Source organism: Perognathus longimembris, chromosome 24, assembly GCF_023159225.1.
Source record: "Perognathus longimembris pacificus isolate PPM17 chromosome 24, ASM2315922v1, whole genome shotgun sequence".
Taxonomy (NCBI): domain Eukaryota; kingdom Metazoa; phylum Chordata; class Mammalia; order Rodentia; family Heteromyidae; genus Perognathus; species Perognathus longimembris.
This window is the reverse complement of record NC_063184.1, coordinates 7,331,740-7,351,841: the sequence shown is the minus strand read 5'-3', so window position 1 is coordinate 7,351,841 and position 20,102 is coordinate 7,331,740. Positions and strand designations below refer to the sequence as shown.

Genomic DNA, 20,102 nt, shown 5'->3' with positions numbered 1-20,102 from the left:
ACTGCTCATTGATTTTAATCCCATTTCCTCACAAGCATTTGACATAACCAAGAAGAGAACTCTAAAACCAAGGGGATGGAGTTGTGGCCCAGTAGGAAAGCAACTGCTCAGAAAACACAAGACTCTTGAGTCCAAACCCCAGTAGTAAACATACTGCTTCTGAAGCCATGCCAAACTGCAAATGCATTCTATAATTAATCCCCGATCTCTGTACTTGCCCATTCACCCAGTAGACATTGAGTGCTATCATATCAGATAAAACTGTAAGTACTGAAGATTAAAAAAAAAAAATCAAAGCTCAAGCTTATGTGAAGTTCTCATTTTAGAAAGAAGATGGATGTATCAGATAAATCAATGCGGTAGGTAAATGGTGGATAGATTAAAAACAATGCTGAAATATTCTTGTAGCAAAAAAATAAATGTTGTCTCTCAACATCTATCATTTCCTTTTTCAGCAAGTTAACTTCTGAATTTTAATTGTCTACATAGCTATCCCGGACATAAGCCTCAATTCCCAACCTCTCTTGAATTATTATGTGGGGCTACATAACTAAGCTTTGCTCAAGAAGATATAAATAGAAGATGCCTGAACAACATCAAGGCAAGCTCCAAAGGGGGTAGGGGGTAGTGCCTTTCTTATTACTTCTTTTTACTACATACTGGGAATTAGATAGGTCCAGGAGTCTGCGTTTTAGGGTCAATAGAGACAAGTTAGAAGGTAAATGAGTCCCTGATAATTAGTTCAATCATACCTACTCATGCTTCTTTTCCTCTAGATTAAGCTTACCTACAAGGGAAAAGAACTTGCATCTTTTTTATGTTTCCATTTGAAGAGGATTCTGTCATTTTTATAGGTCTTTCATCTTGACCAGTACAAAATGTTAGGAAAAGTGAGTGAGGGAACTAGGGAGTGGTGCAGCGTGATGTAGGCAGGAAGACTGGGAAAGATTGCCCGAGGATTTAGTATTGGAGCAGAGTCCAAAGTACAGGAGAGAGTGAGCTACATGGCTAGAGATTATTCTAGAAAGTGGAAGACAGTCAGCAAAGTTCCCGAGGAGGGAACAAGCTTGTGTGTTCAAAGACCAGCACCATTCCTGCATCAGAAAGCCTTGAAGAGACCAGTCAGATTTGCAAGAACTGTTCTCCGTGGGGATCTCTTCAAAAAGTATGACCCAGTCAGGATTCCAAGTGTTCCTACAGTTTCAAAGCTCTCAATGGTTCATTTCAAAACACTGCCCACTTTTTATCCCCCTCCACTGTCCATTTCCTGTAAGCCTGGCAAAAGTTCTACCCTTGCTTTGAGGACTGGCTCCATCAATCCCCCTAAAACTCTTCTTTTTCTTTCTGAGTCTCTATATTGTGCATATGATTCATTTGGATTATGAAAAAAATCCACGATTGTGTTCTTATTCATGTATATGCTTCCTGTCACCTCCATTGAGATGGAACATAAGAATTTTTAAAGACTTTTGAAACTCCCTTTTGATTAGTATTTCCTCAAATAGAAGATGTTCAGTAAAAACTTTCTGCATGTCCAATGAGTATGGATTTCATTCAGCCTTCTCACAGACACAATGGGGAGCAAATCTTTCCCCGTTCCTCCCTTTTGCCAGGAAGATATGAGTAGCTGAAGTATGTGGTGCTATATATAGTCAGTTGACATCAGCTGGATGCCAGTCTCCTCAGAAAGGCTCAGTCCCCAGTTTGAGCCAGAGCTAGGGACCATGCCGTCCCAAGTTCAAGGATAAAACCCATCGGGCCCTAGTGCCATCATATTCCATCTCTAGATCTTCTTCTACCACTGGGGTTCCTCCCTGCTGAAAAGCAGTCTGTTAACAGCAAGGTGAGTATGTTGTTTTCTTAAAATGTTTTATTAGTCAGTTGCCCACAGAGGTTCAGAGTTGTGACTCATAAATGAACATTCTTTGCTTGAAGAGACAGCTGTTGGTGCCAGTATTAAAATGTCACTACCAAGGAGTTCTGATTGAATTTGATGTCTTCTTTCCCTCTTACAGTTTGCTGGAATTGCTGTGCTGTGCTGTTGGTAAATAGGGGCCAGGAAGGAAACATGGGCAGATTAAAAATAAGCTGTGGAAATGAGAAAGGGCAAAGAAAGGCAGTCGGCTTTTTCATTGTTTCTTGCTGTCTGACGATCGCTGTATTAATGTGCAATCCACACTGGGTCTGCAGCCCTCAGTGTCATTCTGTTTATTGAGGCATGGCCTGGTCAATGAATAGCAAGCCCTCTCTCCAGACAAGCAAGGCCTGTGAAAGCTTTTCATGGAAAATAATAGTTATCCTTCAGAAAGCATAAAGATGTTCTCCTTCAAAAGGGTCATCATCAGATACCAAGTGAAGTTTTCCCATTGCCTCCTTAACACCCTCTTTATTTTTCTACAGGGCACAAACGCCATGCTATCACATAGCACCCTGGTGAAGCAGAGGAAGCAGCCAGCATCAGCCGTCATGAAGGAAAGCTACAGAAATGGTATCAAGAAACCCCTCCATAGCATTAACGTAGCCCTGCCGAATACAGACCCCTCCCTGACATCAATATTCTGTAGTTTCCTTCTTTCTGTCCTACCAGGCTGGAGCTCTAGGGTGGTGCAGAAAGGCCCATGGTCACTAATCCTTTTGTAGTCATCCTCTCTTATTTGAAAGCTATTTTCAGACGAACAACTGCTGTAAAAGGAATGAAGCAATCTGACAGCTGATGTACATTCTGCCTGGCTGGCCTTCCACATTATCAGTAAATATCACTCTCATAACTCTGAATTGCTTTGGTTATGGGATGAGTCTTACACAATCTCGTCTTTCTTGTCCACTTCACATATGGTCCATAAAAAATTCTAAATATGTTCTATCACCCTGTTACGGTGTTTTTTTGTTTTGTTTTGTTTTTTACTAAATCTGTTGGCTAAATTGACATTTATAGTCATTGCTTATTTGTTTAACCCTGAATCCAGAATTTACATTTAGTGACTGATTCACTCATTTGTGTTGTGGGCAAAATCTACTTTTGTTTGTAATTTCTGAGGAAAATAGTTTTTAGAGTTTCAAAACATTCCAAAAATTCAAAACCACTCCAAAAATTTAATGTGTTTTAGAGACAAGGTTATTATGATATTGTGAATTTTTTAAAGTACCAAATAACTCTGGAGAGCAATGCTTTCAACAGTCACATTTTGAATGTTGGAAGGGAAATTCAATTTTGTTCATAAACAAAGGGTAACAGTTTAAGCATAAGATCCTTTCCAGGCAAAGTTGGGCCATTCTAGACACTTGTGTAGAATTTTTGAGATGTCTCATGTCCCCTTTTTGTCAAGGAAGGGGATCTCCTGTTGGGCTGCAAGCAGCTTGGAACATCTGAAAATGGTTGAGTGTTTGCAATGTGGTACCCTTCACCAAACAAGCTGAGCAGAACCAAGGAGAGACTTCTATGAGCTCTTCACAATCTAAAGGAACCTGTTGTTAAGTTTTGCTTACTGTTTTTTTTTTTTAAATACAATATCACAGTGCAGGGTTCACCTTGTTTCTCAGATTTTACTACAATATCAGATTAGTTTGGATAAAATGAGAATAATTCTGAGTTAGATGCCAGAATTCAATCTTTACTGATCCTAAGTTCCAAATTCCCATTTTCTTTTAAATTTTATATATCCTTGTGGCTCTGCTTCCAGGCAATTTACTTGGACTGTCTGTATAGTTTTCCTTGCCAAGAAGGAAAAAGAAAGTCAAATAGTCATTTGAACTTGAGATTAAAATTATTTACCTTAAAACTAGATTTAGGATAGGTGTGTGGTGTGTGGGTGTGGGTGTGTGCGTGTGCACGCATGCTGGTACTAGGACTTGAACTCAGGGACCGGGCGCTGTCCCTGGGCTTTTGTGCTCAAGGCTAGCATTCTATCACTTGAGTCACAGTTCCACTTCCAGCTGTTTTGGTGGTTAGTGGGAAATAAGAGACTCACAGACTTACTACCAAGGCTGGCTTCAAACTGTGATCCTCTGGTCTCAGCCTCCCAAGTAATTAGGATTACTGGTGCCTGGCAAAGTTATTTTTTTTAATTGAAGCAGAATTTTGAAAAGTCAATCAATTAATTTAACATTATCTCAGTCTAAGTCATGCATTTGTTATAGTGTTTGTTCTGCTTAGACCTACAAGGCTGAAAAAATCTTTTAAACATTTTATAAACATCACTTCAAAAACATTTAGCCTAAAAGAGAATGAAGTATAACAGTGTCTTCTAAATATGAGGTGGAAATTTAGTATCTTTATTATATAGGAAAGAGACTACAGATAGTATCTTTTGAGATGAATTTGTAAGAAAACATGAGAATTAAAAAGGGAGAGCATTATATCAGATCTCTTATTCCACCAGACGGAGACACAACCATAAAAATCACTGAAAAATTCTGTTCATATAGACTCACTGGGTAGAATAAGTTGTAAAGAGGTGGAAAGTTCCAAACTTTTGTAAACTACACCCCAAAGCATGCTCATTATGGACCCATTACAATTTGGTGATATATCAGAAGCAAATATATCACACGCCCAACAAGTTCTGAAAAGAATTAAAAACATTAAAAAAAAATCTTCAACCAGGTGCTGGTGGATCACACCTGTAATTCTAGCTACTGAGGAGGCTGAGATCTTAGGGTCGCAGTTGAAAGCTAGCCATGGCCAGAAAGTCCATGAGACTCTTACCTCTAATTAAGCCTCAAAAAGGCCAGAAGTGGAGTTGTGGCTCAAATGGCAGAGTGGTAGCCTTGAGCACAAAAGCACAGGGACATTGGCTAGGCCCTGAGTTCAGCCCCAGGACCACCAAAACCACACATAAAAAAGTATATATCACCAAGTCTGTCTACTTGCAGACTGACCTTCTTATAAGCATATTGTATCTCATCAGCTTATTGCGATGGCAGAGCTAGCAGTGAAGTTCCCTCGAATTACTATGGTGACACAAATCTCGGCTTTGTATAAAAGCATCTTAGCCACAGTTGCTAGTATCTAACAACTGTTGTTTTCAAGACAGCCCAAAAAAGCATTTTGCCATCACCTGGGCACATATGTGGGGGACAAGAAAAGATGGCCCATTAGAGTCCCTCACCCATTAGTCCTGCTCAATTTACCCCAAATCTCTATGTGTTTTCCCAGATTTAATCACATTCTGTTCTCAGTAACACACTTGAAACTTGAGGCTAAAGGTAGAGGAATGGGGAAGGAGAAAAGGAGAGCCAGTAATGAATTGACAGAGAAAGAAATGGAGCAATCAGAAATGCATAAGGAGAGGTACTCTAGATCAATGTGCATCTGGTTAGAAACGCTGGTAAGGGAAATGGAGTTAAAATAACTGTAAGCTGGCCAGGGAATATTATGTTCCCTGTCTTTACACACAGATATTGTTGATAGAGGAGGATAAGGAAAGAGACAATTAGCTCAGAAGGCTGATTTCATACATAGGATTTTTCACACTATAGGTTTTTGGTTTTGTTTTTAACCTTGGTTCTGGTAGAGCCATTTTTCTCTTGCTATGTTTGTTGGTTCACTTTTGTTTTTCTCCTGTGACTGGGAAAAGGCTTCCCCAGGCACACAGAGGCGAGCTGGACAGATTATTTTTTATTATATCAGGAAGACAGTTTAGCTTTGTAGTCAAAAAACAGGAAGCCCAGGTTCTAAGCTGAGTGATGTTGTTGAAATGGTACCAGGAGCCTGGTTCCAGACTAGGCCTCAGAGTCCTTACCAAGAAGTATAGAAGGCGGTACTTGTTAACTAAAACGTGTAGAAGCTGGACTTGTCAATCAAAAAGTGTAGAAGGCTGAACTTGCTTGTACAACAGATTCTAAGATTCCACCGTCCTGATTTACTGAGCCCAGAACAGAAGGCAAATGTCAGTGTGTTTGAGTTTCTTCACCAGTAACAAAAGAATTGGTAATATTGACATAAATCACAAGGACGTAAGGTATAGAATTTAAGATGGAAGATTCTGTGAAGACTTCTCTGACTTTTCCCGTGAGTCAGCATCAAAATGAGGGATTTCAGGCAGGCCTGATATAACTCACATCAAATATAAAAACTTGGAAGGAAATTAAAAAAAACAAGAATTCAGTGGATAGGTTTGTGAGTGTTAGTTGACTTAACTTTTTATACCAGCACTGTCATAATCTCAAGTGGGGGAAAAACAGAGCCCAGAAAGCTTACATTTTTATTATTAAAAAGCATAGGATTATTTTATACAATTTTCACTTTCTTTTACTTATTTTGACTTATATCATATAATTCACAGATTTTCTGAACATCTTATACTAACATGACCCTTCAGAAAACTAAAACCAGAAAATAAACTGAATCATTTTACATCAAAATTGAAATTGCAGATTTTAATTCTAGCCATACTATGCTATCACCCTAGATGGTATGTATGTATGTATGTATGTATGTATGTATGTATGTATGTATGTATGTATTTTGTTGTTGTTAGTTTATACTGGTACTGGGGCTTGAACTCAGGGTCTGGGCGTTGTCTCAGCCTTTTTGCTCAACGTTGGTGTTCTAGTACTTGAAACGCAGCTCCACTTCCAGCTTTTCACTGGTTCATTAGAGATAAGAGTCTCATGGACTTTACTTTGCTTCAAATCTCAATCTTTAAATCTTAGTCTTTTGAGTAGCTAGCAGTATAAGAATGAGCTATGAGTGCTCAGCATCATCCTAGTTTGTTTTTTTAATGAGGTTCTTTATATACTTTCTATAAGTAGCACTAGATGTTCTACTTCTATACTTTAACCTGCATAATTCATTACATTGGCAATCTCCTGTCTTAGATGTTAATAGATTAATAGTATATTACTTTTATTAATGGCACATTTTAGAAGACTTTATATTAGAATTCAAATTGAGACAAAGATATTTGAAGTAGAAGAAAACCCAAAGGTATTTGAAGTAGAAGCAGAGAATCCCAGATGGGTTTCAAATCTTTTATCTAGAAAAAATATCAATAAATGTTTGTTGATTGGCATCTTTTGTGCATTATTAGATATCACAGTCTGAACAATGCTGGTTATTATATATGTAAAACCATTAAAATATATGTAATAACATATATTACATATAAATTATAAATAATTCATATAAATGTAAACATATAGATTATATAATTGCATATTATACATTATATGATATATAAGTATATTATATGTAATATATGAATTATGCACATTCTGACCAAATGACTCAACTGTTTGTAGAGTCCTATGCAAGGGCACACAGAATCTCTTTGCTTCTGTAAGTTTCTAAATAAATCAGCCAATAAACTTTAGCTAACTCCTCTTTGATGGCTTCATCCATTCTATCAGAGCTGTAGATGGTACTCAGACATAGGAAACAGTTTTAAACAATCTTTATTCTTACTTCAATTATTTGTGAGTGAGTTGGAATCACTCTGAATGACAGCAGTAGGAAAGTATGCTTAGCAATATTATTTTCAATAGATGATCTAATGTCACAAAGACAGCCTTCTAAGCCACGAGGGCCAGGATATGTACCCTGAATAAGACACATCATCTATCAAGTATCAAGATTAAACATACTATGTTTAAAGACCCTGCACGTGGGGTTTGCAGCAAAGGGCAGGGAACAGCTGAACTTGGAATCTATCTTCTCCGTGGATAGCATTCTTTACTGAAGTTTAAGTAATGATAGTAAATCATATATTAGATTTCCAAGTCACAAATGGTCTTTGGAATTCCTGTTTTAGGGACACGATCAAATTTAACTTTTTAAAGGGAAGAGAATGAAACTTGTATAATTTATGTTGCTTGTTATTTGTTTATGCAAAGGATGTTGACTTACATAGTACTGACATTGATGGATGTGTCTAGTATAATAGTAGATATTTAATAACTGGTTCTCTAAAGAGAAAAATGCCTTGACTTGTAGAGTTTGCTTATTTCTGTACTTAAATATTCCAATGATAGCAAAATAATTTCAAGCAACCATCATACAGGCAGTAAATGTAGAGTTGGGAGGAGGTGCAATAATACAACATTAGATGAGCTCTACAGTATTTTCACAAAACACCTAAAATAGATAGAACTTCCAGAGCCTAATAGAAAAGAAGTAGCAAGACAATTACAGGTGGATACTTTGAGCAATTATTGCTTTGGTTTTTATGTGATTTATTTAATTATTAAAATTATGTAAATTTTGTTGTTATTGGTCATGGGCTTGAACTCAAGGCTTGGGTGCTGTCCCACTCAAGGCTAGTGTTCTACCATTTTGAGCCACAGTACTACTTCCAGTTTTTTGGTGGTTAATTGGAGATAAAAGTCTCATGGATTTTCCTGCCACCCGGGTGTGCTTTGCACTGTGATCCTCAGATCTCAGCCTCCTGAGTAGCTAGGATTACAGGCATGAGCCACCCATGCCCAGCTTGTGACAATCTTAATATTACTGGGTTTCATAATTCCTGAAAATGTATTAGTCAACTCCTGTGAACCACTACATGATAACATAACCACAGCATAATAACATAGGAACTCTATGCGATTGGCAGATAATTCATCTTACCTTCCTGATATCATACTAATTTATATGAAACATTTTATCTATTTCTTTTGTATACATGCATGTGTTTGTGTGCATGTGTGTGAGAGAGAGAGAGAGAGTGAGAGCAAGAGCGAGAAAGAGGGAGAGAGAGAGAGAGAATGCTGGACCATCCCTGGGGCTTGAATTCAGGGCCTAGAAGCTGTCCCTGAGCTTTTTCAATTGAGGTTAATTGGAGATAAGAGTTTCATGGACTTTCTTGCTTGGTCTGGCTTTGAACTATAGTCCTCAGATGTCAGCTTCTTGAATAGTTACAATTATAGGCATGAGACCCCAGAGCCCAGCTTACTTAATTCTTATATTAACTCTTCACATGAACATTAATACTGTTACTATTAGCTTTAATTGAGAGATAAAGAAATTGAGGTTTAGATCAAATAAGTAACATATATATTCATATATACACACATATGCATATGTGTATATATACATATATATGCATATATGTTACTTATTGGATTGATCTATTTCTATGTATGTGTATATACATGATCATGCAAATATATCAATGATTGTGCAGTTAGAAAGTGATGGAAGCAGGTTAACCCAACACCATCTGATTTAAGAGCTCCCAATAGCATTTACTAGGTAACAAACTATGGACCTTAGAAAATCATTTTATCCTGCCAACGGTGGCTCATGCTTATAATCCTAGCTACTCAGGAGGCTGAGATTTGAGGATGACAGTTTGAAGCCAGCCCAGGCAGAAAAAGTCCCCATGAGACTCTTATCTCCAATTAACCACTCAAAAATTGGAAGTGGCACTGTCACTCAAAGTCGTAGAGCACTAGTCTTGAGCAAAAGAGCTCAGGGACAGCACCTAAGCCCTGTTCAAGCCTCACAATTGACAGCAAAAATGAAGAAAGGAAGGAAGGAGGGAGGGAGGGAGGGAGGAAAGAAGGAAGGAAGGAAGGAAGGAAGGAAGGAAGGAAGGAAGGAAGGAAGGAAGGAAGGAAGGAAGGAAGGAAGGAAGGAAGGAAGATGAAAAGCAAAGCATTTTAAAATGTTCACTTGGTGGTTTTTATGTATCGGAATGTTGTTTTGCAGATGCAGAGGGCATGGATCTGGGGAAAAAAGTCAGCATCCCCAGAGACATCATGTTGGAAGAACTGTCCCATCTCAGTAATCGTGGTGCCAGACTGTTTAAGATGCGTCAAAGAAGATCTGACAAATATACATTTGAGAATTTCCAGTATGAGTCTAGAGCACAAATAAACGTAGGTATAACTTGACCATATGGCATCTAAATGCATGGGGCACAGGTCTACATTTTATATGTTTGACTAGATTTCCAAGCTAATTATTCTACATACTTTCTTCCAAATGATTTTGGTAGACATTCTTTTAATGATAATGAGTAGTTTGGGTGGATAAACAAAAGAGCTATTCCATATGATATGAGCTTGCTTTCAATTCAATAGAGACATTGTAAGCTTGTAGATTTGGCACTGAGAAATTTGACTGTTTTGCTCAAAGAAGGGAGAGGGAGTGGAGAGAACTGGTACTAAATGTTTCCATGGTCTTATCACTACCAGTTCAATGTTTGAGATTGGAAACACTTCCAAAGCACATTGCACTCTACAAAGTAAGGATAAGATTTTATTAGCTAAATAAAATTGCAGTCATGAAAATGCCAGGGTACTGCAGACTCAGCCTGTCTCCTGTCAAAGAATGTTTTTCCATCTTGTGTAGGGAAGTTTGGGACCCATGGAGGACAAAGTAAGGATGCCTAATTATTGGTTCTGAGCTTTCTAGGCTCTGCCACTCGAGCCATGCTTCTAACCTAGTTCAATGATTAAGAACTCCACTTTCAGGCTGGAGATATGGCCTAGTGGCAAGAGCACTTGCCTCGTATACTTGAAGCCCTGGGTTCGATTCCCCAGCACCACATATACAGAAAATGGCCAGAAGTGGCGCTGTGACTCAAGTGGCAGAGTGCTAGCCTTGAGCAAAAAGAAGCCAGGGACAGTGCTCAGGCCCTGAGTCCAGGTTGTTGTTGTTTGGTAGTTAGTTGGAGATAAGAGTCTCACAGACTTTCCTGCCCAGGGCTGGCTTTGGCCCCCAATCCTCAGATCTCAGCCACCTGAGTAACTAGGATTACAGCCATAAACCACTAATGTCTGGCAATAATGAAGTATTTTGAACATTTCATTTCTTTACAGTTTGAGCTTACTATCTTTTTTTTTTACCAGACTTACCACAAGAAACTATAAAAAATAATACCCACGACAGCAAAAATAATTGCGTTGCATTAATTTAAAATTTTCCATTTATCTTGACCTGCTTAGTATTAAGTGTTGAAAGTATATTTTAAATGAAAAATGTTTGGAAATGGGAATGTAGCTCAGAAGAAGAGCATTTATTTGTATAGCACATGTGAGGGCTTGGCTTCTAGCTCTAACACTGAAAACAAAAATTTGTTCATATGAATGAGAATTCTTCAACATCTATAGATTGTCTAGTTGCAGTTTTGAATCTAGTGAGATGTTAACTCATATTCACAATACTTACATATGTGAAGGATGATTTTTCACTTGAAGTGGTAAATAAAGATAATGACCCTTAAATTACGCACAGTATCCTTCTATCAGAAAATATCTGTGACAAATACAATATGAGCTGAAAATAATGCCTATTCCACTGACAGTTTGTTATGTAATCGCTTTCTTTCAATAATGACAACAAAGAAGATAGTTCATGAAATAATATTGGGCAAGGTCATGTCAGGAAAGTCTTGCAAAATCATCTACGAGTCTAGACATCTAAGTGAATGAATAGTGCCACTTACACCACTGAGAATGGATAGTGACACAACTCTGAGAACACTACTCTACAATTCCGAATAACATACAAGATTTAAAATGCGTGTAGACTATACATATTCTCTCCTGGTTTCTGAAATTATTGACAATGATTTTCTTTGTCAGTAGTCAAAAGTTACAGTTATTCAAAAGTGTAAACAAAAAATCAAAAACATGAGAATTCTTCACTATTCCTAGGAAACAGGGCACTAAATAAATCAAATAATCCACAAAGACATCTTACAATAAACAAATGCTGAAAAAGAAACAACAATAAGTAATAATAAAGTCTGCAATGAAACCACACTGTGTTGAATTATCTAATGTAGTCTAAAGTCTGATGAAATCCACTCTCCCTTCTTCAGGATGAGGAAAGTAGGATTGAAGAAATAACATAATAAAGGAGATTGGATCCAGGTGTTAGAATTCTATGACTTTGGGACCAACACCTTGCTTGGTGTAAATAAAGGAAATGTTGTCCTGGGAATCAGATAATTACGGCTCTCCCAACCCACCATGTGATGTGAAGCTAATTTAAACTTTTTTTCTTTTGCCTTTCTGGATTTCTTATTTGCAAAATATGATCTCAGATGTTCTCAAAAAATGCCTTCTGATTTAAATAACCTGTGTTGTCTTCATTCTAAGAATTATCTGCACAGAAATCATTGAAGAGTATAAGCCTCATAATATAATGACACAATTACTTTGTCCAAGTTCAGGTTACAACCTGGGTCACTATTAAAATGACAGAATTTTTAAAGGTAACATTGCATCAAGTTTATATCTGTTTGTCAAATAAGAATTGTCTATTATGTTCTGGGAACTATGTTGTAAGTTCAAAGATGAGTAAATACAGCCTTTGTCTAGTAAGGAAAAGACCAACTAACACTGGAAGATAAAATGCAGATGTTAACTTACAGACTAGTTCTTGAATTATCTTTATATGAGTTATGTTATATAAGCCTAATTTACTGATAATGTTTGGATAATGCTTTTTACCAATTCTCTTGAGTTATAACTATTGTCAAAATAATGATTTAACTTATTTTTATATATTTCTGATTTTATTATAATGGTTAGGAGCTCAAACAAATGAAAAGCTAAATCTTCAGTAATCAATGCTATTTGTTCAACTGTCAAGTGTCCTTCTAAAAACAGAAATGATACAGCTTTGAGCTTTCTTTACCACTCAAGGACACCGGCAAATGCAAGCCACATATTATACTTTCTGTGGCCCAAACAATGAGAGGAAATATTTATTCTTTAAAAAAACAAAAAGCATTGCTTGCTCCACGAGTTTTGAAGCCCTAGTGGATGAGATCACTTATTTCTTAAATAAAAGGCAGAAAAAAAAGAGGTGAAGAAAATAAGGAATCATAAAAAAGAGAGAAATTCATATTAACTAAAATTCTCTTCTGTTGATCTCCTCAAAAAGACATTGAACTTCTTGAAAGCTCTAGAAAATGTATAATATTGGATAAAAGGAAAAGGTTTCATAAAAAAATAATTCTGGCTGGGTACTGGTGGCTCATGACTATAATCCTAGCTATTCAGGAGGCTGAGATCTGAGGGTCATGTTTGAAGCCAGAGGAAAGTATGAGACTCTTATTATCACCAAAAATCCAGAAGTGGAGGTGTGGCTCAAGTGGTAGAGCCCCAGGTTTGAGGGGAAAAGCTAAAGGAAAGCACCCAGGCCCTGAGTTCAAACACCAGTACGGGTACATGCACGCACGCAAAACACACACACATGCACACACACACACACACACACACACACACACACACAGAATCTGAAATAAGATCAAACTATATACCTTCAGAGTCTGAATATATATATATATATAGTTTGTCCAAAACATAATTTGCATGCATACAAAGTGTGGTATACAAAGTATACCACAAACAAAACAATTACTTCCATCTCTATTGATATTCCAACAGAAATCATATAAAATATCATATATATTTTAAGTTACATGACTATAACTTGTAAGATGTTGTTCTATTTTAATTTTTTTAGAGTCAACAAAGATAAAAGAAAACACATTTCCATTTGCCCTTTCCAAATTTTCTAAAGTTGTTCATGGATAGATGAAACACTATAATTTAAGGCTTGTATCATAACCAAAATAAGTCACTAGCCATTATCAGACTTTGTTTGATACCTAACAATGATAATAGAGCTAGTGGGTGTCTCCAGATAACCAAAAGAGTTGATTTTCCTGCTCATCATTAATCTCCAGGAAAAGGTTTCAGATGACTGCTAGTAACATTCTTAAAAATTAATGTAGGGGGCTGGGAATATGGCCTAGTGGCAAGAGTGCTTGCCTCCCATACATGAAGCCCTGGGTTCAATTCCCCAGCACGACATATATAGAAAGTGGCCAGAAGTGGTGCTGTGGCTCAAGTGGCAGAGTGCTAGCCTTGAGCAAAAAGAAGCCAGGGACGGTGCTCAGGCCCTGAGTCCGGACTGGCAAAAAAACAAAACAAAACAAAACACACACACACACACACGAAAAAATTAATGTAGGAATTCAATGCAATACCCATTAATATCCCAAAACCATTTTTTAATGAAATAGAGGAAGCAATCCAGAAGTTCATATGGAACAATAAAAGACCAATCCTAAGCAGAAAGAACAGGGCCAGAGGAATTACAATAACAAACTTCAAGCTGTATTATAAAGCTGTAGTAATAAAAACAGCTTGGTATTGGCACCCGAACAGGCCTGAAGACCAATGGAATACAATTGAAGACCCAGAAATGAACCCACAGAACTATGCCTACTTAATCTTTGATAAAGGAGCTAAAAAATAGGATGGAAGAAAGCCTCTTTAACAAATGGTGTTGGCAAAACTGGTTCAACACCTGCAACAAACTAAAACTAGATCCTTATATATCACCCTGCACCAAAATCATTTCCAAATAGATCAAAGACCTCGAAATAAAAACAGACACCCTGAAAACACTAAAAGAAGAAGTAGGAGAAACACTTGGGCTCCTTGGCACAGGACGGAACTTCCTTAACAAAGACCCAGAAAGGCTACAAATCAAAGAAAGGATGGACAAATGGGACTGCATCAAACTGCAGAGCTTCTGCAGGGCAAAGGACATAGCTCGCAAGATAAACAGAAAGCCCAGAGACTGGGAAAAGATCTCTACTGGCCATACAATGGACAAAGGCCTCATATCTAAAATATATGGAGAACTAATAAAATTAAATTCCTCCAAAACAAAACTGCAAAGAACCAACGGCCCCCTCAACAAGTGGGCTAAAGACTTACAAAGAGACTTCTCTGATGAGGAAATGAGAATGGCCAAGAGACATAAGAAAAAGTGCTCTACATCACTGGCCATAAAAGAAATGCAAATCAAAACAACATTGAGATTCCATCTCACCCCAGTAAGAATGTCCTATATCAAGAAAACTAACAGTAACAATTGTTGGAGGGGATGTGGCCAAAAGGGAACCCTACTTCATTGTTGGTGGGAATGTAAACTGGTTCAGCCACTCTGGCAAGCAGTATGGAGATTCCTCAGAAGGCTAAACATAGAGCTCCCCTATGACCCAGCAGCCCCACTTTGGGGCATCTACCCAAAAGACCACAAACAAGAATACACTAAAGCCACCAGCAGAACAATGTTCATCACAGTGCAATTTGTCCTAGCTAAAATATGGAACCAACCCAGATGCCCCTCAGTAGATGAATGGATAAGGAAAATGAGGCACATATACACAATCGTATTTTATGCCTCTATCAGAAAGAATGACATTGCCCCATTCGTAAGGAAATGGAGGGACTTGGAAAAAATTATACTAAGTGAAGTGAGCCAGACCCAAAGAAACATGGACTCTATGGTCTCCTTCATAGGGAATAATTAGCACAGGTTTAGGCTAGTCACAGCAGAGGATCACAAGAGCCTAATAGCTATGCCCTTATGAACGCAAAAGATGATGCTAAGTGAAATGAACTCCATGTTATGGAAACGACTGTTATATCACTGTTGTAATTACTTTCAACATGCCATGTGAAACTGTAGCTTCTATTGTTGATGATCCTCTTGTATCCTCTTCCTGTGGTTGTACCTGAACTATCACTGTATCTCATCTGAGTACCCTGGATACTACTGTATATACTGGTATTAGAACTAGGGAAGTGAAAGGGAATACCAAAATCGAGAGACAAAGGATAAAAAGACAAACAACATTAAAAGTAATACTTGCAAAACCATTTGGTGTAAACCAACTGAACAATTCATGGGGGGAGAGGGAAAGGTGACGGGGGAGGAGGGAATGAGGGAGGAGGTAACAAACAGTACAAGAAATGTACCCAAGGCCTACGTATGAAACTGTAACCTCTCTGTACATCACTTTGACAATAAATAAGAAAAAAAATTAATGTAGGTGGAATGGCTTGTAGGTCTGGTAAAATTTATTTGAAGGATATATTCTACCAATGTAGAAAAGATAAATATTTATCCATTACATATCTAAACTTCCTATGTTTATCCCACTTTTTATTTACAGTTAAAATTGGCAAGAACTTTCTACCTTTTAAAGAAGGCATGTAGGCTCAGAAGTGAAAAAAAAGTCAAAACAAAACTAATTTTGTCAATGAAGTTAAACACTCAAGATAGAAGCTAAATTCCAAATGTAAATACACTCAAGGAAATATGTGTACATATACAAAGGCTTTGTCTTTAGAAATCATTACTAGAATCCAATGCCCAACGTATGATACTGTAACCTCTCTGTACATCAGTTTGATAATAAAAATTTGAGAAAAAAAAAAAGAAATCATTACTAGAAGTGGTCTTTAAGTGTAGCATTGTCTTACCTAAGGAAAAAGAATGATAATGCCCAACTACATTTAAACCAGATTAGAATCTAGGTGGGGACCCCAAATGACCAAATGAAGTTAACAATCTAGCTAAGAAGAACAAATGTATTCATAAGTTGTGTTTATATAAAATATGGAGACATTTCAGGCAGGTAAAGTTGGAAGGAAGGAGATTTTAGGATAGGTCACAAGTCCTAGAAAATCTAGGATTTGGTTTGAGAAAGAATAGCGGGGAGCCATTCCAAGCAGATGAAACAGAGCTGTGAAGCAGGAATGAGTAGAACCTGCCCCAGGAATGGGAAACTGGCCAGTGGAAATGTTCTAAAAAGCACGAAACAATGTGTATTAAGTGGGTATAAGATAATGAGTCCTAGCTGGGTGCTGGAGGCTCATGCCTGCAATCCTAGCTACTCAAGAGTCTGAGATCTGAGGATTGTGGTTCAAAGAAGGAAAAGTCTGTGAGAGTCTAAGGCCATACCACCCTGAATGCGCCTAATCTCAGAAGAAGGAAAAGTCTGTGAGACTCATCTCTAATTAACCACCAAAAATCCACAAGTGGAGATGTGGTTCAATTGGTAGAGTGCCAGACTTGAGTACAAAAGCTCAGGGGCAGTACGTAGGCCCTGAGTTCAAGTCCCAGGACCAGCATGTGTGTGTGTGCATGGGCACACACACACAAATCAATGATTACTGAGCATTAATTTGCATATTATTGAATAGGCAACAAGAAAGGATTTCTAAAGATTAAAGTCATGTTCTATTCAGAAGTACTAGATGGACTTAAAGTGGTAAGAAATAAATAGAAGGTTGATGTTCGTGTGATGGTGAGTGAAAAGTAGAGTCTTGCCACAGAACTTCTTTGATCAAAGTATCAAAAGCAGGAAAGCATATGTGATTAAAAAACTAAAAAAGGTTGTATATACATGATTTAGTTTGAAACTTAGGTTATATCTTCAGAAACTGATGACAGATGAGGCTAGACAGGTAGATCTGAGAGCAAGACTAAAACACTTAAGCTTTATTCACAGTAATTTAGGTTCAAAGTTTAAGTATTTCTGCTATAAGTTTAAACCTCAGGCAGAGATTGCTTTGAGAAAAGGCCTTCCCAAAGTAAGTCTGTCTGATTTCTCCTAACAGGGTCTTTTTATTTAAAAAAGCAATTTTCTTGAAAATAGTCAGAAAGGAAGCATCAAGTCAGATGATCACCACTGCACAAATGTAATTTATACATGATAACTTCATTCTATCCTTGTCATTATCTGCAGAATACATGAGGGTTTTGATATGGCCAGGAAAAAAAATAAAGAATTATAATATAATAGGGATTTAAAAGCAGACTTTTATTTGTATGCTTCATGATTAACATGAGTGAAAAAGGCAGGCAGAGTATGAAAATAACTGTCAATTGTACTGCCTTCTTCACATATCAGGTAAAGCTCTTAATTATGTCCTTTATTTCTGGCATTTGAATTGTATGACAAAACAGACTTTTATTATCCAAGTTTTATAAAATAAGAGTAGTTTGTTTCTGAACAATAAATTTTAAAATGTATTGACCATGAAATCTAATAAGTGTATAAGTGAAAAACACAGTATTGAATATTTCCTAAATATTCTTAAATATATACTAATTTCCTAATGTGTCATAAAGCAGAAAAGGCAATATTGGTATCTCTTGCTTTGCTTTCCACTGAGTTTTTTCCCCTGAATTTGATCTTATTACCATGTAAAGTATAGTGGCCTTGTGAACCATTATAATGGCATTGCATTCCAAATTTAAATAGAATCTTAAATATACAGCTCCTGTTAGTTTGTCTAGCATAATGGATTTTCAACAAAGGTTTTCCTTTTTTGTTCTTTAACCAAATACAGCACAATATTGCTATGCAGAATGAGAAAGTGGACAGCAGTCCTATGCAAGCTGGTTTACAGCAAGCGCCCCTGACTCCCCCCAACACCCCAGATCCACGAAGCCCTCCAAACCCAGAGAGCATAGCACCAGGTAAGCGATCCCCTTACAAACACAAGACAGGCATGTGCTCGCCTCTGCGACTCATTTGAAGCCTTAAGTGGCAGTGTGTGTGTGTGTGTGTGTGTGTGTGTGTGTATGTATGTATGTTGTTGTGAGGCTTGAACTCAAGGCCCAGGCACTAGCCCTGAGTTTTCTTGTTCAACGGCTAGTGTTCTACCACTTGGGCCAAATCTCTACTTCTGGCCTTTTTTTTTTTGGGGGGGGGGGGAAGGGGTGCTTAATGAAGGTGAGACTCTCAGGGAATTTTCTACCCAGGCTGGCTTCAAACAATGATCCTCAACGGGCTGAGGATATGGCCTAGTGGCAAGAGTACCTGCCTCATATACATGAGGCCCTGGGTTCGATTCCCCAGCACCACATATACAGAAAATGGCCAGAAGTGGCGCTGTAGCTCAAGTGGCAGAGTGCTAGCCTTGAGCAAAAAGAAGCCAGGGACAGTGTGCTCAGGCCCTGAGTCCAAGCCCCAGGACTGGCCAAAAACAAAACAAAACAAAACAAAACAATGATCCTCAAGTCTCAGACTCCTGAGTAGCTAGGATTACACCCATGAGCCATTGGTGCCTGGCAATTAAGTGGCATTTAAAAACAGCTTTCCTCACTGATGGGCAACTTTAATAAATGTAAACATTCAAATTCAAAGGAATCAAAAATATTTCTAGGAGCCATGTACTGTATTCTTTCACATACTCCATCCTATTTGTTTGTAATCATGCTATATTGGAAATTACAACATTTGTAGTTATATTAAAATGGTTTGTATAAGACTGAGTCACTTATGAACCACAATGCTACATATTATCTTTCTCACTAACTCTATCACATTTTACAATTCTCACTCTATAGATAGGACTAAGGCTTTGTGAATGCATCTGAAGCCATATTGATTAATCAAGAATTAACCCAGGTCCTATCGCACATTTACAGGCAAGTCATATGATGTAGAGATGGCTTTCATTAGTTTCTGCTCTCCCGAAGGATTTCAAATGCAGTCCCTTAAGAGTACATACCAGCCGGGTGCCAGCAGCTCATGCCTAAATCCTAGCTACTTAGAAGGCTGAAATCTCAGGATTGAGGTTTGAAGCCAGCCAGAGCAGGAAAGTCTGTGAGGCCCTTATCTCCAATGAACCACCCCAAAACTCAAAGTGGTGCTGTGGCTCAAGTGGTAGAGCAATAGCCTTGAGTACAGAGAGGCTCAGGGGACAGCACCCAGGCCCAGAGTTCAAGCTCCACAACTGAGAAAAACAAACAAAAAATCAGAGTATGTATTAAAGGCATGGTGCTTGTGCCTTTAATCCTAGCACTGTGAACGTAGGTAGGGCATAAAGATTGAGTGAGTTTGAAGCCAGCTTTAATTACATAGTAAGTTTGAGATAGATGTGGGTTGTCTAACAAGGCATTGTCTCAAAGGAGGAGGAGAAGGAGGGGGAGGAGGAAAGAATATAAATATTTGTTCATTGTCATAAAAGGAAACCAAATCTTTATTATTTAACTAGAACAGTATTTAGAAATATTGTTAGATACCACTATATGACATCACTCTATCATCTATTTAGACAATAACTTTTGGGTCTGTGTCAGTACTAAGGCTTGATCTCAGGAACTAGTGCACTGCTCAGCTTTTTCCCTCAAGGCTGTTTGTCACTTGAGCCACACTTCCACTTCTGACTTTTTGCTGCTTAATTGAGGACAAGAGTCTCTCAGATTTGTCTACCTAAGCAGGTATGAAACCTTGATCCTCAGATCTCAGCCTCTTTAAAGTGGTTTTAAAAGTCATTCTAGAAATGTTCTAGTTTTTTTTTTTAAGAACAATAAATCAGAGTTGGGGCTG

At 37.7% G+C, this 20,102-nt stretch overlaps 1 protein-coding gene across 2 annotated transcripts in view; it reads left to right on the top strand.

Moving 5' to 3' along the window:
* Positions 1–20,102, top strand: part of Myoz2 (myozenin 2) — a 49,409-nt gene that overhangs the window by 17,795 nt on the left and 11,512 nt on the right. Inside the window, exons 1-4 of one of the 2 annotated variants that reach the window (XM_048333690.1) lie at positions 1,722–1,843; positions 2,401–2,488; positions 9,647–9,816; positions 18,115–18,244. In XM_048333690.1, the coding sequence (XP_048189647.1) occupies positions 2,413–2,488; positions 9,647–9,816; positions 18,115–18,244 (376 nt within the window). In that variant the 5' untranslated portion in view covers positions 1,722–1,843; positions 2,401–2,412. Of the gene's footprint in view, positions 1–1,721; positions 1,844–2,400; positions 2,489–9,646; positions 9,817–18,114; positions 18,245–20,102 lie in introns of those variants that run through there. The other variant, XM_048333689.1, reaches the window with a different exon arrangement.